The sequence below is a fragment of the Acanthochromis polyacanthus genome, chromosome 19, assembly GCF_021347895.1.
Source record: "Acanthochromis polyacanthus isolate Apoly-LR-REF ecotype Palm Island chromosome 19, KAUST_Apoly_ChrSc, whole genome shotgun sequence".
Classification (NCBI taxonomy): Eukaryota; Metazoa; Chordata; class Actinopteri; family Pomacentridae; genus Acanthochromis; species Acanthochromis polyacanthus.
In genome coordinates, this window is record NC_067131.1 from 4,468,390 (window position 1) to 4,492,926 (window position 24,537).

A 24,537-nucleotide genomic window follows, 5' to 3' on the forward strand; every position below is an offset into this window, starting at 1 on the left:
ACCACTGCTCTAGTATCTTCAGTCTGTGTGGTAATTATAAAAGCTTTAAGAGTTTGCCACATGTTCCTGGGCTGAAGTCGTGGGCCACACACCTGCTGGGCATCGCACACAGCTGGATAGTACTGCCAGCTCAGTACAGAATCCAGGTGTGTATGTGTGTGTGTTTGCCCTCAGTTAAGTGTTTTATCAGGTGCGTTGGCTCGATTCTGCACAGCTCAGTAGGACCCACAGATAAGGTGAAGTTCTCGTCTGTTAAGTGCTCTGCCCCGGCACACACCGAGCGGCAGATTATTGGAGGGTGATGATAAATGACACGGACAAGGCTCGTACACATGTCTGATGGCCGTGACGTTCCTCTTCACTCCTCTGAGCACTTATTCCTCCCTCCTGCCTTCTCCACGTCTGACCTTTCTGCTCTGAGGGAGCGCATTGTCTCCCAATGCGTTGTAGAGTTCCTCCACAGCTGCTCGTTATTTGTCTCTGAGCTGTTTTGTTGTTGTTTGTTGTTGTTGCAGGCCAGCAACACGGTGGAGGTGAACATTGAGACGGCAGAGAGGCTGCAGGTCAGCAGGTTGGACTTCATGGCCTCACTGAACAACGACATCAAACCCGTGAGTTGCTGCGCTTCTTTCTCCCTCTTGTTTCTGTTTTGACTTCCATAACACGTTCTGCAGCAATAAATAAAATACAATGAATTTCAGTGACATTCACAACTTTGGAACTACAGATTACTTGAAGTTCAAATTTAAAAGCGGAGTACCACATTTTCCCTCCCACTGTCCTAAACCAAAACAATCAACATATGATTAAAGACCTTGAACAAACGATCCTACATTATGTGCAAAAAGTAACCTCTAAGGAACTTATACAAGATTAGTATTTAAAAATAAAAGCAACCTTGAACAAATAATGCTGTAGTGTGTCAACAAAAAAGCCTCTCAGGGACCTATTAGAGGTTTCCAGATAGAATCTGCCATCAAGAATTCACCTTTCCATGGATTTGCTGAATAATAAAATCAAACCTGTACGTTTCTGTGCTTATTTCTCCTTTTTATTCAGGTTTATACTTGCATATCTGAGTAAATTCGGCAAGTAAGTTCTGTTAAAAACATAAAATGCACAATAAATTGAATTAAAGTGACTTTTTGGAGCCTCTATGCTGCAAATAATTCCCACCTTTTCTCACATCACACCGCCCCAAACCAACTGCATTTAAAATATTCACATACATTCAAGAAATTAAAGCAATCATGAAAAATAATGGTGTATTATGTCCACAGAAAGGCTCTAAGGAGCCTATTAGAGGTAGCCAGATAGTATCTGCCATCAAGAATTTATTTTTTTATGGATTTGCTAAGTAATGACATCAAACCTGTGAGTTTCTGTGCTTATTTCTCCCTTTCATTCCTGTTTTTTCTTTCATATATGTTAATTCGCTCAATGCCTTCCTCTGAAAAGTACAATGCAGCCTTTATAACTAGACGAGCCCTCAGTAGAGGGCAGAACCACGCCCTCTGCTGGCGAAAACCCTGTCCTCCCTATACAACTGATGCAATATGTATCAATTTTGATCATCGTACGTATCTCCCTCCCTACTTGATCTGCTGACCTGTAACTCCACAACTGAGCAGGGGACCTTAGACTGATCTTCAGTGCCAAGTTTGATTATCCTGACTTCAGCGGTTGCAGAGATATCGGACCGGACATAGCCACATACATACATACATACTTACCCAGCCAGATACCGCACCGAATGCAATAACCCCGCCGACGTACCCGTCGGGCGTGGTTAATAACCCGAAGCTGAAATAAACAGTTGATTTCCACCTTTCCCCCCCCCATCACACTGCCCCAAACCAACTCTATTTAGAATACTGACATATGTTTAAGAAATTAAAGCAGCCTTGAACAAACACCTGCAATCGTGCGATATTGTTCTGTATTTACATCGAGACCATCAACAAACTCTAGTCCTGCTCGGCATTAGAAATGACCTCCAGACAGCATTTTGATCAGTGGTAAAAGTAAAGATGCTCTGGGCTTTACTCACGGTAGTCGTAAAGACCATACGTTTTTTACAAAATAAATTTTTATGCTGAAATCTCATTTCCTATGTTCTCTGTCCCTGTTCCTCTGCTCCAGGCATTTGGAACCAACCAGGAAGACTACGCCAGCTACATCATGAACGGGATAATCCGGTGGGGCGACCCGGTGTCAGCGGTCCTGGAGGACGGAGAGCTGCTGGTTCAGCAGACAAAGAACAGCGACCGAACACCGCTGGTGTCTGTGCTGCTGGAAGGTACGACTCGCCTCACATACGAATAATGCACCAAACCTTCTGAACATGACAGATACACACACTTTATATGTTGTAAAGTATGCAGTATAAAGACGGTATTCTATGTAAAGAACAAGTGTTGTGATTCATTGTTCCCTCAGGTCCTCCTAACAGTGGGAAAACAGCGCTGGCAGCTAAGATTTCTGAAGATTCCCAGTTCCCCTTTATCAAGATCTGTTCCCCCGACAAGATGATCGGACACTCCGAGATCGCCAAATGCCAAGCCATCAAAAAGGTAACACTCTATTTTACAAGTTTAGAGATCTACACCACCGTTCAAAAGTTTGGGGCCACTAAGAAATGTCCTTATTTTTGATAGAAAAGCAGATTTTTTTTAAAATGAAGATAGCATTAAATGAATGATAAATCCAGTCTAGACATTGTTAATGTGGTAAATGACTGTTCTAGCTGGAAACAGCTGATTTTTAATGGAATATCTCCATAGGGGTACAGAGGAACATTTCCAGCAACCATCACTCCTGTGTTCTAATGCTACACTGTGTTAGCTAATGGTGCTGAAAGGCTCATTGATGGTTAGAAAACCCTTGTGCAGTTATGTTAGCACATGGATAAAAGTGTGAGTTTTTATGGAAAACATGAAATTGTCTGGGTGAGTCCAAACTTTTGAATGGTGGTGTATGTTCAGTGCTTTCTGATTATTTATGTACCTGAGTGTATTTACATTTTTGGATGCAGATGTGGTTGTAACCTTTTATCTCCTCGTTAAAGATATTTGAAGATGCCTACAAATCCCAGCTGAGCTGTGTGGTTGTGGACGACATTGAACGCTTGTTGGGTAAGACCTCAGCTGTCTCTTAGTAGCATTTTGTGTTAACTTAATTGCATGCTCAAGGTTGTTTTCTGCTTAAATAGATGAGATGATAAAGAAAATCCCGTGTCTCTTTAGATTACGTTCCCATCGGGCCTCGGTTTTCCAACCTGGTGCTTCAAGCTTTGCTGGTGCTGCTCAAGAAACCGCCTCCGAAGGTAACAAAAACCTGATTCTCATCTCTTAACTCACTGTAGTGTTGCTAGTCCTGAGGCGGCAGAAAGAGGGCAGCAGATCTTACGGATGCCAACACAAGGTCCTGCGAGGAATTGTTGGAGGTCCTCGGCTGTAACTGGCATGTGTGAAGGCCTGTGTGTGAGTGTATGGTTATTAGCGAGTGTTTTGGTCCAGGCCTGTTGTGCTCCGAGCTGAATGGTGGTGGTAGAGACCCATTTCTCATAGTTTCTTTGGTTGTAGTTTGTCTGTTGTTGATGGGTTTGTGAATGAGGGTATAGCCCACTATATGGCTGCATGTGCATGAGAAGTGGCGCGGGGCCTGGTGCTGAATGCCTGGCTGCAGTGCTCCTCTGGGGTTGTAAAGCGCTGGGCCCAGCGGGGTGCCTGGGGCCGGGGGAGGCCAGGGGGACACGGAGGAGAATGGGCTCTGTGAGAGAGCCAGGACCTGGCAGCACTGCCGCCTGTGTGGCACCTCATCTGCATGCAGCATCACAACCCCCCACGCCATGGGGGGGCAGCCGGCAGCCATAATCCCCCTGTCTACTCGCCACTCCTCTGCCTCTCCTCCTCCGTCTTCTTCTGCTGGTCCTCCTCCAACTCGTCGGCTTAGTGGAGCTACATTTCTTTTGCCTCTCTTCTTTTTCTTCTCCGCTCATGTTTGTCTTCTCCGCTGTTCTTTTCTTTTGTCTTTTCTCCTCCTCTCTGTTGTCATTTTCTCGTCTTTATGCTCCAGTTGCAACTTAGAGCCTCCGCACAATGTCGACCTTCAACCACACGGTTATGAGAGAAATCTTTAATCCAAAATGCTGTCAAAGATCGTATAAGACATGTCCACTAGTGTCCAATGAGAAACTACCTGCGTCTGAGCTCCTGCAGAATGACAGCTGCTGTGACCCACATCTACAGACCAACCAAAAGGGAGCTGTACCTGAAGTGAAGACATGGAGTAATGCTGCCATATAAGCTACTATAAGGAGCTTTCTTGCCTTTATTCAGAAGTTCTTCTGTTGTTTTCTGTACTTTTCTTTATCTTTTCTCCTCTCTGTTGTTATTTTCTGCTCTTCATACTCTTGTTGCAACCTATAGCCTCTGTACAATGTTAGCCTTCAACCACACAGTTATTAGAGAAATCTTCAATCCAAAATGTCGTCAAAAATCACACAAGACACGTCCAGTAGTGGCCGATAGGTACCAACCTGCATCAGAATTCTTGCAACACACCAACATGGAAACATGGAGTGATGATGCCTTACAGACCACTGTAAGGTGCTTTGCCTTTACTCAGGAATCAGTGGTACAAAGGTGATAGAGGTGTTTTCTTCTGCTGTTTTCTGTGCTTTTCTTTTGTCGTTTCTCCTCCTCTCTGTTGTTGTTTTCTCGCCTTTTATGCTCTAGTTGCAGCTTAAAGTCTCTGTCTTAATCTTAAATCCAAAATGTTGTCAGCGATGGCAGTGAGACACGTTTACTAGTGCCAAGAAGGAACCAACCTGCATCAGAATTCTCACAATATGAACAATATGACCGCTGCTCTGACCCATATCTACAAACCAGTCAAGCAGAAAACAACCTCAGGTGACGGCATGATATAAGCCTGCATAAGGAGCTTTCTTTTATTCAGAAGTCAGAACTCCACCTAAGGACGGCTGATTTAACTGCAACTGATAAGTTGTGACATCTGTCTGAGGTGAAGAAAAGTTCAGTGTCCTCCCTGTTGTTAGATCCTGATTGATCCTGTGTTCAAGGTGGGGCTCATTCAGAGTTTTAGGTGTTTAATGAAGTTGCTGTTCTGTGTGCATAAAAGCGTGCAAAACTCTGTTTGGTGATGTTTGTATGGATCCTAATGCTGCAGGTGTGTAATAAACTCAGAGGAGAGACTTATACAAGATTGCTAGATACTCCTAAAGGGAGTGAGAAAGGTGTTTTGTGTCCTTTGGGATTCTCTTTGATGGTTTTGGAGTTTTGTTGGTGCTGAAAGGAAAGAAGTGCACATCTGAAAGGAGCATTAATTGAAGTCTGCAGTGTCTGTCTTCGCTTGTTGCCTTTTTTCTTATTTGTTCATAAATAAATAGATGGATGAAGACGTGTCTGTTTGCTTCCCCTCTGACTATTAGGAGGACAGCAGCTAGAGGATGTGAACGGACGGTTAAACGGCTGAACGACCAAATTAAATGACATCATGTCTGCCTCCCTCTCAGGGTCGTAAGCTGCTGATCATCGGCACCACAAGTCGTAAAGACGTCCTCCAGGAAATGGAGATGTTAGATGCCTTCAGCACCACCATCCACATTCCCAACATCTCGCGGGGAGAGCAGCTGGTCGAGGCGCTGGAGGTAACGAACCCACACTCACGTGCAAACACTGAACGCATGCAGCAGCACTTTTAAACCCAAAACAGTTAAATACGGTTCATCCAGCCTCTCACACAGACCCTTAGACATACACTCCAAAGCCTGTCGATGCATCTGAAAAAGATTTCAAATGGTATTTATCTTGTCAGTGAAAAGGTTAAGCATGTCCTCATTAAGAACCTTTATTTAATGTATTGTGAAATCACTAATTGCACTGAATGAATTTGTCTGTTTTAATTAAAATCTGATGGATCTTCTCCCTCCCTGTGTTCACCACAGCTGCTGGGCAGCTTCCAGGAGAACGAACGGTCCAAAATAGCTAAAGCTGTGAAGGGCCAAAGCTTGTGGATCGGCATTAAAAAGCTGCTCATGCTGATTGAAATGGCTGTGCAGGTGAGAAAGAGATGCTGCTTTTTGAGTTTTTTTAGTCTGTTGTTCTGTCCAAAACCTTGATCCAGACTGAAATATCTCAACATCTTTTCAATGAATTGTAATGAATTTTGTCCAGTCCTGTGATTCAAGACAAACACACCGCATGTTGCGTGTGTGTTTATCCAGAGCTCATTTGCATAAAGTAGACTTGAATTCTACTTTATGCAAATTCGATGCAACATGTGAAGATTCCACGCATCGTGAAACTGTCCTCAAATATCTAAATGAGCCGTCGTTGACCTAAAAGGAGGGCAGATTCAGCTACTGCACAGCTTAATTCTTGAATTAAATACATTCAGAAATACTTTTCGCTGAAGTGTTTTCTAAATAAGAGAGCTGCTGTGTTTATCCATCCCATCTGCCGGACCGTCAGGCTGAAAGCTCTGTCATGTGACCACGTCGTGGCCCGCTGTTGCTCAAGCACTGTCGCATGACAATGTGGTGGAACGCTAATGACCGCCTGCCATCCTGGCCATTTTCAGATGTAGCGCGTTGACGTGTGGGAAAATCGCATCTAGTGGACACACCGGTTAAGAAACCATGAGGGATTCAGCTGCTGTCAACTGTGACTTTACAAAAATTCAGCAACTTTCCGACTGAACCGCAGGCAGTGTTTTCACAGAACAGAGAGGAGGCAAATGTGGAAACAAATGAGAGAGATGGAGAGCAAAATGCAACACATTTGAACAATAAAATAAATGCAGCATGTTAAAAAAATGGTAAACAGAGGAGCAAGTTTCTGGAAGATGTATTCTGTATGGTGAAACATCCTTTACGAGTTGTTTTGCAGAGTAGAATGGAAAAACAAAGAGTTTGTAGAGATTAAAATATAAATAGTAAAACGTGTATAGCATGTAGAACCGCCATTTCTTTTGATTAGTGGTGTTATAACTGTGTTTTACGGACTTCTCTCTCCTTCTTGCCATGGTTGTTCTGTTTCCATCGAGGTACAGGACTTTATATTGCAGCGAAAAATGAGCTCACAGTGACAGGAAACTGTTCAGGGTTAGTCCTGTCAGATATACAGCCTTCCAGAGCTACTAGCATGGACTTCAAGTCATGTGTTTTTTTCTGTAACATCCAGAATAAAAACACATTTTTATCGGCTATGTCCTTGTGTTAAACATAAAGCTGTTGCTGCTCCGTGTCCACGGGTGTTTCTAGATGACAGAAAGGTCAAGTAGACTTAGGTGTCGAAATGTTGTGAAGCGCGAGGAAGCCTTGTCTTTCAACCTCACTCATCACCTCCCAATTTTTATTCAAAACACAAATTTCAAATTGGCTCAGGCGCTGCATTATGTCTTTTTTTTTTTTTTCTATTAGTGTGGTCTGAGCTTGAGCTGCCTGTCCCTCCTCTTCCTCAACATCTGGCCGGCATTCTCAGCAGTCAACAGAATCTGTCTGTCAGGCACAAAAAACTGTCATCCACGAGCTGGAATGAAAAACTGTGTGGCTTTGCCGATGATTTGTTGAGCGGAGGGATCCAGTCCGTCTTCTGGTTCACAAGCCGTCCTCTAAACGGTTGAGATCCAGTACATTCATATTTATGAAACCATGTTTCTGCGCGGCTTTCCAGCTTACATTCATGTGTTCTGAGTCAGAGGAACGCTGCTCATAAGAACACTCTTACACACTTCATGGTTTGGTATACCGACAATTTAAGAGCAAAATCAATAAAGATGAGTCTTCATCGGGGCCAGCGCTGGGGGCAGACGTACGTTAGAGCCTGGAAACAAAAATGAAAACATAGACCACCAAATCATAGCAGATTCTTGGCTACGTTGCAGCACAGCGATTGTATTTATGTAGATAAGAGCGGGAGGTGTAATGTCTTCTCACCTTCATTTTGTGGCTTGGCCGTGAAGTTGTGTTTCTGTGCATATTTCTATCTCACTGTTGGAACTGGTTCGCTCTGTACCCGAGATGATTTACTTGGAGAGCCTACAGGGCCATTGATCCTGTCAAAACACGAGGATAATCATCTTGATTGATTCTGCAAAAAAGTGGAGGTAAATCATAGATCGCTCCCTGAAATGTGGTGTTCTTGGAAAGTTTAGGGATGTAAACCAGAGACTTGTACTTTTATCACTTTTGACAAGCTGCCAAATGAATAATGGTTTTCTTTTGCATGATAAAACTGTTTTGTAGTACATTGTTTAGCTCTAACCACAACAGTTTAGGTAGTAAAGCAATATGAAACGATCATTAACCTCGTTAAATTGTGTTACCTCAGAAACGAGTCACAATTTACCTTTTTGGCCATCATACGAGACTACGTTTGTTGGAGACCAAACACTGCACATCATCACAAACACACCATCCCCACTGTGAAGCATGGTGGTGGCAGCATCATGGTGTGAAGCAGGGTGGTGGCAGCATCATGATGTGAAGCACGGAGGTGGTAGTATCATGATGTGAAGCATGGTGGTGGCAGCATCATGATGTGAAGCACGGAGGTGGTAGTATCATGATGTGAAGCATGGTGGTGGCAGCATCATGATGTGAAGCACGGAGGTGGTAGTATCATGATGTGAAGCACGGAGGTGGTAGTATCATGATGTGAAGCAGGGCGGTGGCAGCATCATGATATAAAACACGGAGGTGGCAGCATCATGATATAAAACACGGAGGTGGCAGCATCATGATATAAAACACGGAGGTGGCAGCATCATGATATAAAACACGGAGGTGGCAGCATCATGATATAAAACACGGAGGTGGCAGCATCATGATATAAAACACGGAGGTGGCAGCATCATGATATAAAACACGGAGGTGGCAGAATCATGATATAAAACACGGAGGTGGCAGAATCATGATATAAAACACGGAGGTGGCAGCATCATGATGTGAAGTAGGGTGGTGGCAGCATCATGATATAAAACACGGTGGTGGCAGCATCATGATATAAAACACGGAGGTGGCAGCATCATGATATAAAACACGGAGGTGGCAGCATCATGATATAAAACACGGAGGTGGCAACATCATGATGTGAAGCACTGAGGTGGTAGTATCATGATGTGAAGCACGGTGGTGGCAGCATCATGATGTGAGGATGCTTCTTGGATTAACTTTGGCCTTTATTAACACTTTAATACATCAATAATTATAATGTGAGATAATGCACCTTAACTTTCAGTTTTTGAGTGTATTCTGAAGCTAATATTGTAGTACTTCAATAAGAATTGAAATGCATTACTTTTGCTTGCACCGCTACAGTTTTTCCACACTTTCTTGTTGCTGTGTCTGAATAGGAAAATGAGGTAGCTGGGATTATTAAACAGGCCTGTTTGAGGGCAATTCACCTCCCTTGTGGGTCAGATCTGTCTAAACAGTTGCACAAATTTCCACGTCAGATCGACCAAAGCCGAACGAGTGAATGCTGTGATTGTGGTGGCTCGAGTGAAAGGAGTTTGTAACCCCATTTTTCCATTTATAGCGCGACCGGGGTTGTCTTTTGTGACTTTCGAGGGCAAAGAAAACATGCTATTAAGTTGCATAAGTGATTTTTGGAGCTTGACCTCACTGTATGTTGGGTTTTTTGCAGCATTGATTCTTTTTTTTGTTGTTGTTTCTCAGCTTCAAGCAATCTTTGTGAAATCTTGTCTCATACTTGGGCTACAATAGATTACAACTAAACAGCTTGATGTTGGGATGCTTTTCCAGCCAATGTTAGCATCTTAAGAATGGTGTTTTCGTCCTCCTCTTGTGTGTCTGCGTTGTGTTGTCGAGGCTGTGTAATTGCTGTGGTATGCACAAATGCAGCCACGTTCGTTTTCCCCCCCAAACACACCCCGTTCCGAGCCTGAAGAAGTATGAACCTGTGTTTGCCGAGACATGCTGCGAGCAGCCGCGCCGCTCAGCCCTCGCTGCGTTCGCTTCATCTTTTTTCATTCCAACGTCGCTCCCCGACCGCTCTCATGTCTTAACTCCAGTCGCTACAGGCCATTCCAGATGCACTGTAAGTTATTGCATAGGTCGACATTAATTTTACTTCCTATTCTCCTCCCCTTCTTCTGCAAACTGAACTCCAGGACCTGCCGCTGTTGGCACCATTTAAAAAGAAAGCGTGACTGTCGCGCTAATAAGTAATGTGTCTGTGTTTTTAGATGGATCCCGACTACAGAGTTAGCAAGTTCCTGAGTCTACTGAAGGACGAAGGAGCGTAAGTATTCTTTTCCTGTTTCTTGCTCCCAAAACTGACTCCTGGGTGACACTGAACACTCCACACCGCGTTCACATTTGTCACTTTTACCAGCGGAGAAAAAGGGGAAAAAGCTAGTCAGAAGCACTAAAGTGTTTACATAGTGGTCATCGCGCGAGTGTGATTGATAATACACATTTTGTCTTTTCCTTTCTGTTTCCCGCAGGCTGGGTTCTAATAAGTTTGTGGCAATCTAGACAGAGTGGAGCCGCGTAGTGAAATAGAGGCATCCTTCAACGGTAAGGCTGCAGCAAAACGTCTAAATTTTCTGCTCGTCATCTTCGTTTCGAGGGGTGAGGGGAGCTAACTGTGAAGTGTGAGTTCAGTTCAGTCATTTACACTCCTAAAGTGCAAGTTTTTGCACCAAAATAAGTCAAACCACAGAATAATAAAGAATGTAAGGTGTGTTACTAAGCCTTGTTGTTGAAAATGCATAAAATAACTCGCCTTCAGCAAACTAAATGTACAGCTAATCTGCATTAAAGTGACAATTTAGGAAGTTGTTGACATGCATCTAAAGCAAAACCCACATTTAACTGTTTTACACAGGACAAAAATATAAACGCAGCATTCAAATGGTTTCATTCTAGACCACCTTAAAATCCAGGGTCCAAGTCCACCTTTACAAGACTTTCAGGGCCTGCTGGCAAGAAGCATCCCCACATCATGATGCTGCCACCACCGTGCTTCACATCACTATGAAAGCCTAACTTAAAATGCAGCTTTCTTCAAATGAAATGAAACCACAGAAGAGAAAAGAAAGATGAGAACAACGTGTTTTTATGGCTGATTCTGCATTTTATTTAGAGCTGCAGCCTGAATGTCCACAACTTCATCATTTCTCACACGGAGAAATCATTTCAGACAGCTCTGGATGTCTGATGATGTTATCCTATCTCCAACGTCCAACAACATTCAGAAAGCAGCATCGACATCCTCGTTAACTCTTTGAAGTGCGACTCATTCCTAATCTGCTCTGTGTCCCCACTCTCCATCTGGCCTTTATCATTTCCAATATATTTGGTTATTTCATGAAGTCCACTCTGTAGAAGAGATGCGTTGGAACAACCACTACTTATTCCTGTACGTTGAAGAGAATTTATTAATACTTACAGCATGCTGTGTTTATATTTTTCAGTCAGTGTTCTGTAATAAAGATTCTACTATTTTATATTTCTTCTGTTAGTTTCATCAAAATAATTGCTTTTGAAGTGTTAGATGAAAAAGTCTGCATGGAAGATATAAAGGTTGAGCTAGCAGCTGGTTAGCTTAGCATACAAACAGCAAAGAAGGCACTATGTAGCTCGGAATTTACTGTAAAACAACAGTTTTTTTTTGATATTTTGGTATTACAAGAACAATATAAAACATCTGAATGCCATGCCGATACTGAAGGCGTGACACATGCAGACCATTTAAACAGTGACTTTTGCAACGCTACTCAAAGAAACTGGCCTCAGCAGTATGAGAACAGCATCAAGTGTTGCATTTGTACAACAGAAATCTGTGCTGCAATCGTAAAAATAGACCATCCTAATATTTAGATTTTTCCCGCAAAGTATGTGTAGTCTTTTTAAGCAGAAAAAGTACGGTGGCCGAGACCCGCCATCGCTGCAAATAAAACAAACGCAAATGAAACAAACGCTGCAAATAAAAAGAAACACCGCTGCAAATAAAAAGAAACACTGCAAACAAAAACAAACGCTGCTGCAAATAAAAAAGCCACAACGAAAGTGGATTACTGGGGATTATTTTTGCCGATACACCGGTGTGAGAAGAAGAATAAGTAGAAGAAGAAACAAGAACAGGAGTACGACTTGGAAAACGAACGAGAAAGTAAGTGAAAATGTCTGTTTAATGTCACTACGTCTAATTACCTCCGCCAGGAGGTTATGTAATCATCGGAGTTTGTCTGTTTGTCTTTGTCTATTTTTTTTGAAGGACTTTGTACAATTGAAGGCCATCTCAATTGTACAGAGTCCTTCAAAAAAATCCTGGATCCAGACGGTGATCTGGATTACCTCCAAAATCTAATCGATTGGTACTTTTGCTCTTCCGGACATTCTGTAAAAAAATGGTGAAAATCCGTCCATAACTTTTTGAGTTATGCTGTAAACAGACAGACAGACAGACAGATGGCCTGGCGGAGGTCTGCGCTCTCCGAGTGCTTTTCTAGTTTTTAATGTGTTATCTGGTTAGGCCATGAAGCCCCAGGTTTGAAGGTTTGAAGTTGAACTGGAGGATGCTGGTGTGTTGTTAGCTTCGGCTAACGAGAGGACAATCGAGTTTGGTAACTTTACTCCAATATGCAGCAAAACACAGTAACATGTTCCACTGCACGCTCTCACTCCAGAGCAGTGTCTACCCCAGAAAAAACACACAGATTCGGTCCTGGCTAGATTTGCGCCCCGGGCGAACCATCGTTCGCCGCCGGCGCCCGTCCGCCCGAGCGGACAGAATGAATGACTCCGGAACGAAAACACATCCGGGTGGAAACAACTGATGCTAACAACACACCGGCATCCTCCAGTTCAACTTCAAACCTTCAAACCTGGGGCTACATGGCCTAACCAGATAACACATTAAAAATTAGACGTAGTGACATTAAACAGACATTTTCACTTACTTTCTCGTTCGTTTTTCAAGTCTTACTCCTGTTCTTGTTTCTTCTTCGTCGTCTTCTTCTCACACCGGTGTATCGGCAAAATAATCCTCAGTAATCCACTTCCGTTGTGGCTTTATATTTGCAGCGTTTCTTTTTATTTGCAGCGGCGTTTCTTTTTTTGCAGTGTTTCTTTTATTTGCAGCGTTTCTTTTTATTTACAGCAGCGTTTCTTTTTATTTGCAGCGTTTGTTTTATTTGCAGCAGCGTTTCTTTTTATTTACAGCAGCGTTTCTTTTTATTTGCAGCGTTTGTTTTATTTGCAGCGATGGCGGGTCTCGGCCACCGTAGAAAAAGTGTCTATATATTTCAAAATTAAACGACCAGTATGCACAAAACGACCACTTTGCATCAGACGAGGCTTCCACTTTGGGGGCTTGATCCCCTGTGGATGGATTGTGTTTCCCAGCTGTTTCTTATGCTAAGGTAACTGACTGTTTTTGCTTTGTATTTACTCTACAGGCAAGATTTTGCCTTCTGTATTTGTAGAGATATTTTTCTATTCATTTAATATCATTTTTGGGTATTTCTGGCTACGTATAGCCAGTTTAACAGGTGTTTTTTGGGTTTGCCTGCTTAACTGGGTTCATGAAAGACAACACCAGTTCTTGTTCAACTGATACTTAAATTAATATTTAAGTGATTATGGTAAACACTGAAATATACTTATGTTGTGTAAAATAACAGAAACAATGAAGATGAAGCTTGAATCACATTTTAATATTCCATGAAAACAGACGACTCCGACCTTCAAACCTTCAGCGCACACGTACGATGTAAAAAACATAATTTAGCAGTGAAGCCACAGGATTAAGCCCTTCCCAGTAGGTCTGTACATCCAATATGACGTATTTTGTCACATAATTAATGGTGGACTGATTGAACCCTAATAACTCGATGATGACTCTGTTTTTATTTTTGTTTTATTTTACTGTTTTTATTGCAAAAACCACAAAGATGTAGAAATTTTATAAATGTGTGGATCTCCTATGTTGGCACCATGATGAAGTGCAACAGTAAATGTATTGTCTTGTTTACATACCTCTATCTATGCATATTCATAACGGACAGTAAAGTTTCATAAAGTTCTGCGGCTAACTTGCTAATGCTGCTTGGAGAAGTGGAGCCCACGAGGACGCCCTGCCCTGGGTGATAAAAAACATCAAACGCCTCCAACAACTTTCCAACTTGCAGCAGGCGCGTTGCCTCTCATGGTATAGTTAGCGCTCCTATAAATAGGTCGACTAGACAGGTGCTCTCCTGTGGCAGCATGTCTCCTCTGCCTGCCTGTCTCTTCTCACTTTTATTTGTCTTCTCTTCACTCAGTTGCTGAGGAACGGAAGCCTGAAAAGAGGCTGGCAGGAGGAAGCAAGCGAGAGATAGTTTCCATCTCTCTCTGCATCCTTTCCCTCCCATCCCCGGAGCTCTGAGCGCTTCTCTCTGCTCTGCAGCTTTATGCAGACGCCAACCAGGCCACGTCTTCAGCACTATGAAGAGAAACTCCCAGGGTTTGTGGTATCTGTGTATATTGCACTTCCTGAATGCTGTAAACTCTCTGTGATGCCCCTAGCGCTCCATCGGGATTTTCTATGGATGTACACATTTTTTAAAAAATCAAGAAAAACCAGCCTTCATGGCGGGTAGACGTGCATGCACAAACACTAAATATAATACTGCTTCTGAAGGCCTTATCTGTATGCATACATGTGATCATTCCATGACATGGTGGCTCTATGTCTTAAAAATGTATTATTATTATTATTATTGTGCTTGTTTCTCACTTTTTTAGTGTACGAATAAATTAATTCTAGTACTAACAACAATAAAACATCTGTATGCATAATTACTGATCAAATAAACGACGGGATGTTTTAAAGGGAAGTTACTCAGGCTGCTTTAAGGCTCCGTACACGATGTGCAAAATATGATATGCATCCTGATTTACTTCAGATACTGAGTTTGTCCAAAAGCAAAATTAATTTTCTACACATGAAAACACTTCTGCTACCTCTAAAAAGAAAAAAACAAAAACAAAACACGTGTTCTTCTCACCTGTTGGAATAACATTTATCATAATTACGCCTCCCCATAATCGCCTCCTAATTACAAAACATTCTGCAGCTTCTAATGAGATGAACCTTTTCAGATATTTGCGGTCGCCCTCCGAGTTGATTGTCTGCTGTTTGCCAGCCGAGCAGCTCGTCTATGGAAGCCGCAGGGGAAATAATTCACTGGCTGCAGGTTTCCAGTGTAACCCCAAGTAGAAAAATGTTGTTTCAGGTGTCGGTAACTCCTCCTCAGGGCGACGCTAAAACTGGAAACTGTGTTGCTGCGGCATTTTTCTATCTGTACGTGAAATGAAATAAATATGAACCAAAGCTGGTGAATTATTAGCTGTGAATGTTGCATTTGTGAATGTGAGTGTTTTTATTATGACATGATTATGTCACCTCGTTATAAATAATAGCTAGTTCTGTCGAGTGCTCTTGTATGTTGCAACTTAACAGCCAGTTATTTGAGAATATGTCATATTGAGGCTTAAGTTTTATTTTCTTAGTGCTAACTAATCCCATGAAAACATCAGAACCAACCATGTGAATGTGCTACTCGATACTTTACAAGCTTCCTAGCCTGCGTGTGGAACTGGTAAATCTTTATAACAAGTTACAAATATACTTTTAACTCTTTGATGCACTGCATGAGTCAAAAATGATGCTAATCAAATGGAAAACGGGTATCTCTTGACACACCCTGTGCGTCAAAGGGGTAAAGAAATCTGAAAAAGATGGTTCTAAAAATATATTTCAAACTTCCCATCATGTGCCCTTTTTTTATCAGTTTTTTTGTAAATGTTGCATGGACAGAAACGAGAGGAGTATTTTGTTTTTTCTATTTTTGGGTCTTTGGGCTCATTGGGAACACACAGTAGAACATCAAATCCTAATTTTGGTGGCTTTTCTTTTGCATTTTTGAGCAACAACGGGTGGTTTACCTGTTTTTTATAGTCTAGTGTCTGTTTTTACGTTAATGCTTTGTTTACCTGAGTGGGTACGCATGTGCAGTTTATTCAGTAAAAGCGCGTATATACATAGTTTATTTTGATCATTTTCCCTGTCAATATAGGCTATTCAGCGTTCGGCGTCTTCGTTAGCAGTGCAGCTTTTTAAACAGAAACACTGAAACTGTGCAGCCGATGCTCACTCAGTGTTTGCCACATATTGTCATATTCAACAGTGTTGTTGCACATTTTCCTCGTTGTGCAGCGTTTGCGTCATTTAAACACATTTGTCTGGGAATATCCTCAGCCGCAGACTCAACTAGACGAGTCCCCAGTAGAGGGCAGAACCACGCCCATGCATGATACTCTGTATCAATTTTGATTATCCTACGTATATCCCTTCCTACTTGATCTGCTGACTTCTAACTCCACAACTGAGCAGGGGACCTTAAACTGATCTTCAGTGCCAAGTTTGATTATCCTGACTTCAGCACTTGCAGAGATATCTGACCGGACATACATACTTACCCAGCCAGATACCGAAGCGAATGCAGTAACCCCGCTGACGTACGTCAGGCGTGGTTAAACATGGTGGATTTGGTGTTTGGAGCGAGTATTTACAGCAACAGGAGGGCGTACGTCAAAGGGAATAAAATAAACTACGTTGTGCGTTCACGGTAATGAAGGAAAATACCATCCATTGCTATAGTGAAGCTCGGTGATGTGATTTTAATAGTTTCTGGAAAACAGAGGAGCTCTGTGGTGCAGAGGAATCAAATGGATCTGCACAGTACTCTGTCGGATCATTGTTGGGATATTTGTGCAGAAAACCTTAAATGTGAACGAGATGTGAATGGATGAAGAAGCACGAGACAAGTTTTTGTTCTTCAAATATATAATCTTAGTTCAGTCATACAGATATATACATTGTATAATAAATAATATTTATAAAAACATAACATTTACGATTATAAAATAAAAAGGGAATTATTCACTTTAAAACATTTTGTACAAAACTTTGGATATAGCGGGGGGGAAGAAGTGGAAAGAAGGGAGTAGGTGGGACACAGAAAGGTAGGCCCAGGTAGGGAGGGCTGAGGAGAAGATGACGCAAATGCTACGCTATGTCACAAAGAGAGGACAGCCTGTACACTACCGGGTAACTCGTGTTTTTGTTGTTGAATATAATTAATAGGAAGCAGGTGGGACTGTCAGAACATGTCGTGTGGAAACCTCTCGCGGTTTGTTCCAGCATTGAAGTGAAGAGCCAGCTTAGCCGTCCATCCATCCATCCATTTTTCCATTCTCTTGTTTGTCACTGGCAGCCATCGTGCACACACACAAATACCCACATCTTGCACGCATGCATCATCCAGCTCCTGATGAAGTTTCCCAAAAATGTTCTCAGAATCGCACCAACTTGAAGTCCCCTCTGTCCTGAACCCGATCCCTCTTGTTAGAAATTACATCTAGACCTCAGAAATATGCCGATTTGTTTTGTTCTTCCAAAGTCGACCAAAACCAAAAGCAGCGAGTCGGGAGTGTCATGGAGTGCGCTGACAAGAATACAAGTTCATAAATCAACCACAACTGTCTAACTCGGGGAAAACACTGAGGAAGGAAGGAAGGAAGGATGGATGTGACAGCCAATCAGATCCCGCTCTGCCCTCTGGTCTCCACATGTCGTCACATGTCCCCCTTTTTCTTACTTTTTTTTCCTTCTTACAGTAATAAAAGTCTAAGACGGACCCGATGAACGCACGGAGAGTTAGAAAAGAAGACCAGAATTAATAGTAAACATGCTAAAGCTGGAGTTTGATGCATAAATTCATAAACAGCCGTAGGTGAGCTGCTGCTGTGATTTGAGCGCTAATCTCTCTCCGGTTCCTTTTAAGTTTTGAGTGGTGTGTTGCGTCACACTTGTGTAAATCTTGAGCAATTTTACAGGTGCCCGAACGCAGTAACAAAGCCGTCATTCATGAGAAGTGCTAGCTTGCAAACCGACAAGAATTTGCTCGCATAAACAACAAATTTTTACCACCTGGAGTTATGTGTAACTGAATAGTGCATACATATACATGTGTAGGGTTGTTAGTTAGTGGAATGAGCATGTCCCCTCCTGCATACCTCCAGTCCCAGCCCAATGGTAATATTTCAGAAATGCGGGGCTATAAAATCAGACGGTAGCATATATCTTCCAGGCTTCCCGGTTGACTGGTGCAGTAGAGTCAGTCAGTGAGGAGGAGCAACACTGAGGATGTGATCAGCTCAGTAGTTTGCAGAAGACAGGACTTCCAATGCCTGCCTGCTGCTTTCAGTTCAGTTCAGTAGTTACATAGTGATGGTTTCCTGGGGCTGCCGATGTGTTCAGTATCACTTAAGACTAAGTGAAGGTGAAGAGGTTGGTTTAGTTTTAAAAAATAAACAACAACAAAAGGTAAACCAGCCAGACTGGCCGGAGAAGTGAGGTGTTAGTTAGAAGATGCTTTTTATTCAAAAGCAAAGAGAGTCTCTTTTTTTTGTTTGTTTGTTTTGTTCTTTTTCTTTTTTTTACTGCATTAATCTCACAGGTAAAAAGTGTTACTGTACATGCCACAAACATTGTGCTGGCATGGAGGGGGGAAATAAATAAAGACAAAAGGGGGAAGGGGTTCTCACCGGGGGGGTAAGTGGCACAACTTCTTCCCGTAAGAGTGGACCGGACTACCAGTCGGGTCAACACAGGACACATTCTGGTCAGAGATTATGGAAATCGGCGTAGTGGTTTGGATTCTAGTGCAGGGTGTGTACGAAAAAATGTATAGAAGTATCCATTTCTGATGTTCCATTACCCATTAGGGCCCGAGAGTGTGCGGATGAATATATTTCAGAGTGTGTGCAAGTCATGTGTCAGGGGAAGCAGGGAAGTCGTGCAGGAGGTGGGGAATCGAAGGTCCAGCAGTCAGTTTGTCTAGAAGCTCAGACCTCGTCTCACTTGCATGTGTGCACGTCGTAGACGCGAACACACTCCTGACAGCTGACGTAGCAGCACCAGTGGAAGATGCAGTGGCATTTCTCTTTGCGTTTCTCAGTTCGGGTGTTGTGGCCTCGGCCGCAGCACAGCAGGTCGCAGCCCTCGATGCCGTGTGACGAAACGTTGCAGACCCGGTCGCGCGTCCCGAACGAGCCCGTCTCCGGGTTCGGCTCGCAGAAGTTGGGCGAGCCCTCGTAGTAGACCAGGTCGCGCTCGGTCGGGTGCTTGAAGAAGGCGTACTTGACTCGCAGGGTCTCCACCCAGCCTCGAGACTCGCGGTGCTTCTCCACCACCATCTCTGAGGCGCTGTCGTACTTGTCCTTTAGGTAGTCGCCCAGCATCCGGAAATCTGGCTGCGCCCACCAACACGTCTTCACCTCGCAGCTTCCAGAGAGGCCGTGGCATTTACAGCGCAGGTGCATGTGGTCAAGGATGGTCTGAGAAACACAGAAAACATTTGTTAGTATGGATGTCCCCGACTGGATCCTAAGATCAGAGCTGATCACAGGATTTTAAAATCACTTTGACACCAATTTATACCCAATACTTAATACCTGTTGTCACTTGAAAACATAAAAACTTCCACAAAAGTAACTGTCAGATGTTGTGTACTTTATCTCAGCTTAATGAAACACTTGTTTGCTTAGCCTCATAGAAGTCTCTGTCATGGTGCTCCTTTGTTGATTAAGGGCGTTTTGAAATCGTCAGTACTGGCACCAACTTTACTGTCCAAAACCTTTGTTTACACCTGTTGTTACTTAAAAATGGGAAAGAAAAGCCACAAAAATGATCATTTGATGTTCTACTGCGATATCAGATCGCTACTTTATCCCAGCCGTATTAAATAATCATTTTTCTAGTCCAAGCAGGCCTCATCGAAGTCTTATATCACGGTGCTTTTTTATTTGTCACAGGAATTTTGAAACCATCAGTATTGGAACAAACTTTGTTCTCAATCTTTATTTGCACCTCTTGCTAATCAAACATGTGAAATAAAAGCTGTAAAAACAACAATTTGATGGTACACTGCAATACACAATCACTACCTCACTTTACCAGTCCCAAGAGTTTTGACATACTTTATTGTCCCAAATCTTTGTTTCCAGTTATTTTTCCTTGTAAATATGAAAAGAAAACTGAAATTTGATGTCCTCTTGACATAAAGGGTCACTGTCCTGTTTTATCCCCCATTTAAATTAACACTTGTTTGCTTGTAGATGTCACTAAACCTCATGAAAGTCTCTGTCACTGTGCAGGTTTACTAGCTAAACTACGAAAATGCCCCCTGATGCCACCATGGAAATGCCTGCCTTCTCTGGTCAATATTAAACTGTAAGAGTACGCCCACTTGAAGCTCGTATTATTTGGGGAAAATTTTACAGAGAATCAACAGTTGCTAAATATCAAATGACTTGGATTAGATCTGAAGCAAAAAATAAATTAAAAAATCCCAACTTATTAGAAATACTTGGTAGAGTATTTTTGTCGTAGCTCCAAATACAATCTCATGTCAACCAGAATGAATCAGCTTGGCAGCCAGCATGTTTAATGGTCATAATCCAAATTTCCTGATACTTTAGGGCGATACGTCACTAAAGATTTATCTTTGTGTGAAAGTCACTGTCTGTTTCCTATAAAAGGAAATCAACTTCATATGCTTGGATTTAGAACAGATTTCGTAAGCAATCCAGACTCATGACATAAATTGAAAATGTCTGCAGAAACTTCTTAAATGTACAGATCACCAAATGATGTATTCCGATGGCAAAATATGATTTATAGGGAATTTTCATTCAATCAGCAGGTTACTTCTGGGTGGAAATTACTTTTTTTTTTTTTAAAAAAACGTAGTTTCACCATTGGTAATGATTGGCTTTAACTATGTCTATGTTGTTTGTTTTTAAAATTTTTACTAAAAATACCATGTCCAAAATGATTCATACCATAACACCATCGTAATCAAACGGTTCTTATGATCACTAACAGTCTTTCTGCATGTCTCTGTTGGGACTTCATTGCTCTTTGTGATGATCTCTTAAGGTTTTGAGGTTGAAGAACGACTACATAAACCTGTTCCCAGTTTATCTTGTACTAAAACACAACATTGTAGACACAACCAGGAATTTTATAAAAAATGGAAGTTTATCAAAGGTTTTCAACAATTTAAAGGGGTATGAATTATTTATAAAATCAAAATCATAAAAATGTAGAATTACTGAACTCTAGCACAATGTATTTTTGCTTGTTTGTCATTTTAATGAAGAAAAAAAACTATTAGTCAAATGAAAATTCGCTATAAATTCAAATTTGACATGGCTATGAATAATGTTTGGCATAGCTTTACAAATAACTCTGTACGAACTAAGATTTCCTTCTGCTTTTATACAATACTCCACCGAAAGTTGATCTTTTAGTATAACAATAAATCGTTAAAACCATAGAGTCTTCAGTATATTGTCACATCAAGTATGTTCATCTCCGTAACAGAAAGTAGTAATCTAGATATTTTTGGTAAGGTTTTAATCCCTAATATGTGACTATGCCAGGTAAAATCACAATAGAAGTAACACTAAAGGGTCTTAAACCCAATATTTCAGCTTGTAAGGTTGATTTTGTAACACCAATCGTAATCTTATTTTACTGGAAACCACTTTAGCGCAACGTCTGACTTGACTTGACTTGACTCACTGATTGCTTCTTATAAAAGGAAATTGCTGCATCCGCTTGGATTTAGAAGATTCAAGTGGCAATCCAGAGTGACGACATGAAGTAAAAATGTCTGTAGAAACCCCTTAAACTCTGAGATCACTCCTACACATATCCAAACCATTTTCACGTCGCCAGTAAATCCTTAAATCCGCTTCTTTGGATGGAACTCTGGCCTTCAAAAGGTAGATTTCAGGCGGCGTGTCCCTTTAAAGTGTAAATGTGCTGGTCTGACATTGATACCTGACTCAGCCTCGACCAAACAAGAATGTGGCGGAATTTTACGGTCAGAAATTTACAGTACTGCAGTCTAACGAAACCGCTAAAGACTCTCAGAGCGGGCCAAGAACAACAATGGCTGCAGTTTACTGAAGTGTCACGCAGCTGTGGAGGCTCTCGCTGCTAATTCCCCTCTGAGTGTGCCGCCGCGGGGCATATTTTCAGCTTTGTGTTTTGATTTTGTTGTGCTTTAATTCAACAGCTATATTTAGCTGCCGAATTCCCCCCAGCTGGGGCGGAAGGCAGGTGGCACCTCTGTGTGAGGACCGGTGACATCACCCTGTTAGCTTGTCATGCTAACATCAAGCCTCGCGCCCTTGGGGCTAAATAATGGAGCGTGAGAGGGCCAGGTGGGGAGAGCCAGCGTTCACTTGGCTGCCGTGGTCGCTCCTGTGTGCTCAGATCAAAGGCCTGCCTTGTTGCCCCCCGCATTTGCCCCTCAGCGAGCAGCCGAGAGCCCGTTTTCTCCCGGCAGTGACAGCAGCCGGTGATGTTTTAAGTCTGAGCTGATTTCCTTCTGTTTTCCCCCTCAGCTCACTCAGGTTATTTGACTGTCGGGGGATTTTTTTTTCTTCTTCTTCTTTCTTCATTGGGATGCAAGGCATGAAAGGCGAGGTGTGTGTGTTGAGGAGAAGAGTAGTTGAGTAATTAACCAGTCATTCAAAGTCAAGCGCCCGTTTTCAGGTGGAAACTCAGAAATGTGTGGACAAGTCGGATACCAAATCCCTGCCCGTCACACGAACAATTAGTAATCCCCCAAAAATAGTGTTTCCTCATCAGTCCGCTGCTTTTGTAAGACAGTCAGGTTATTGTTTCCCTTTTTGCTTTAGAAACTCTTCTAAAAATAAATTTTTCACCTTGTGAACAAGCAGGTGTTTTTTATTTGCTGGAAATCACATCATGAGTGACATAAACCGTCAACGCCATGGATGAGTATTTCCACCTTCAAAAGCACCGATTCTTACTTCCAGTTTCCAGAACATGTATGTCTAAATTACTTTAATACTGCAACTCATCATTATGTCCAGTAGTTTTACAGTGTTTGACCAGAGTTATAGGTGAGCTGGTGTGCTTGAGCCGGGTGGAGAGACATTCATTGATGGAATAGATTAGTTATTTGTGGGGGAAGCAATGATTCTCAAAGTCATTTTAGGTCAGGAAAAGATTATTTACATGTTTATGTCTTCAGAATTTATTGACCTATAAGTTCTGCAAGTGACCAAAATGGTAAATCTTTATTCGGTTTTTGTTATCTGTGGCTTTTTACAAATTAAATTAATGCATATTTTTTATTCTTTCTTTAGAGCTTTGACTGTTCTTGATGACAAGACCTTTCCGGCTTAAAAACGTTTTATATTGCAGTGAAAAATTAGGCGACAGTAAAAATGTAACAGGAGCAAATAAAAACTCACACATATATAAACCTTCTTGAACTTCAGAGGATTTATCAATATGTGTACATTCTGGCCATAAATATTTCGACTCCTCTGTCTACCTCTGTGTTTTGTAGCGTACAAAGCCCAACAGTTCCAGTGAATAAACAGCTGAATTCTGCAGTATATTTCAGGTTGAAAATGTGCAAAAACTGTGAGCAAGACCAGCCAGAGCAGCGCACAAAAGGAAGAAGCAAATAACCTGGGGGTTTGAGGCAAAGAAACGATGGGAAACCAAAAGCAGCACGGGCTAAATGTGAGAAACATGGAGGAAAAGTAGCGAACTGATTGTGTTTCTATTCTTATTGTATGTTTTGAAGACTGTCCAATGATGGCGCTCCTATGACTGAACAAGAGATGGGTTTGGGTCAATGGATGTGGTGCTGGAAGTTTATATGTTATAATGTTCAGGGTCCAAATACTTTTGGCAAGCACATTAAACGAGATATGAAAACAGAAAAATACCTGCAGTTTCCGGTTAGTAAACATTCTTACCGTGCGTCCCGCCTCATTGTTGTGCCGATTCATCGCCGATCGAGCGTCCGGTCGGTTCTCTCTGGCGTCTGCAAACTCCCTGGACACCAGCACCCCGAACTCTGCATCCTCACTGCAGCCGCCCCACTTCCAGCCTTCGCCCGGAGGCCCCTTGTGGTGGGAGTCGCAGCCGCACATCGTGGACGTTCCTTCAGCGCAGGACCGAGTCACCGCGAACGCGACGCCTGCCGAAGCTATGGCGTGGACGAAGGCCGACTCCCTGGTCGCTGAAAGATAGACAAGAGACTGTCAATTAGCGTTTCAGCAGTATGGGTGTTTTTGATGGAATGATACCAATGCTGATTATTGGTAACCAAGAAAGGCCAGTAACAAATATCTGGAGCAGGCATACATCGATCAGACACAACATTATGACCACTGACAGTTGAAGTGAATATCATCGATGATCTTGTTACGATGCAACGTTCTGCGGGGAAACCTTGAGTCCCAACATTCATGTGGATGTTTGACATGTACCATCCACCTGATCACTGCAGGTCAAGCAACTCCGCAACCAACCGACACTGCATGGCAAAACCGTCCTTGTAGCCAGTTTCCACCCTCAGGAGGACAATGCACCC

General features: G+C 42.4%; 2 protein-coding genes across 4 annotated transcripts in view; one reads left to right on the plus strand and one right to left on the minus strand.

Annotated features, from left to right (window-relative positions):
• Window positions 1–15,383, plus strand: part of LOC110968816 (vesicle-fusing ATPase-like) — a 38,620-nt gene extending 23,237 nt beyond the window's left edge. For all 3 annotated transcript variants that reach the window (XM_051939490.1, XM_051939492.1, XM_051939491.1), the window contains 10 exons: window positions 516–611; window positions 2,143–2,299; window positions 2,440–2,573; window positions 3,068–3,134; window positions 3,246–3,325; window positions 5,540–5,674; window positions 5,972–6,085; window positions 10,237–10,292; window positions 10,498–10,570; window positions 14,320–15,383. In XM_051939490.1, the coding sequence (XP_051795450.1) occupies window positions 516–611; window positions 2,143–2,299; window positions 2,440–2,573; window positions 3,068–3,134; window positions 3,246–3,325; window positions 5,540–5,674; window positions 5,972–6,085; window positions 10,237–10,292; window positions 10,498–10,528 (870 nt within the window). In that variant the 3' untranslated portion in view covers window positions 10,529–10,570; window positions 14,320–15,383. The remainder of the gene's footprint in view (window positions 1–515; window positions 612–2,142; window positions 2,300–2,439; window positions 2,574–3,067; window positions 3,135–3,245; window positions 3,326–5,539; window positions 5,675–5,971; window positions 6,086–10,236; window positions 10,293–10,497; window positions 10,571–14,319) is intronic.
• Window positions 15,384–16,016: 633 nt separating this feature from the next.
• Window positions 16,017–24,537, minus strand: part of wnt3 (wingless-type MMTV integration site family, member 3) — a 29,693-nt gene continuing 21,172 nt past the window's right edge. The window contains exons 3-4 of the mRNA XM_022218794.2: window positions 23,918–24,183; window positions 16,017–19,441 (exon numbers count right to left, since the gene is read on the minus strand). Coding sequence (XP_022074486.1) covers window positions 18,962–19,441; window positions 23,918–24,183 — 746 coding nt within the window. The 3' untranslated portion in view covers window positions 16,017–18,961. The remainder of the gene's footprint in view (window positions 19,442–23,917; window positions 24,184–24,537) is intronic.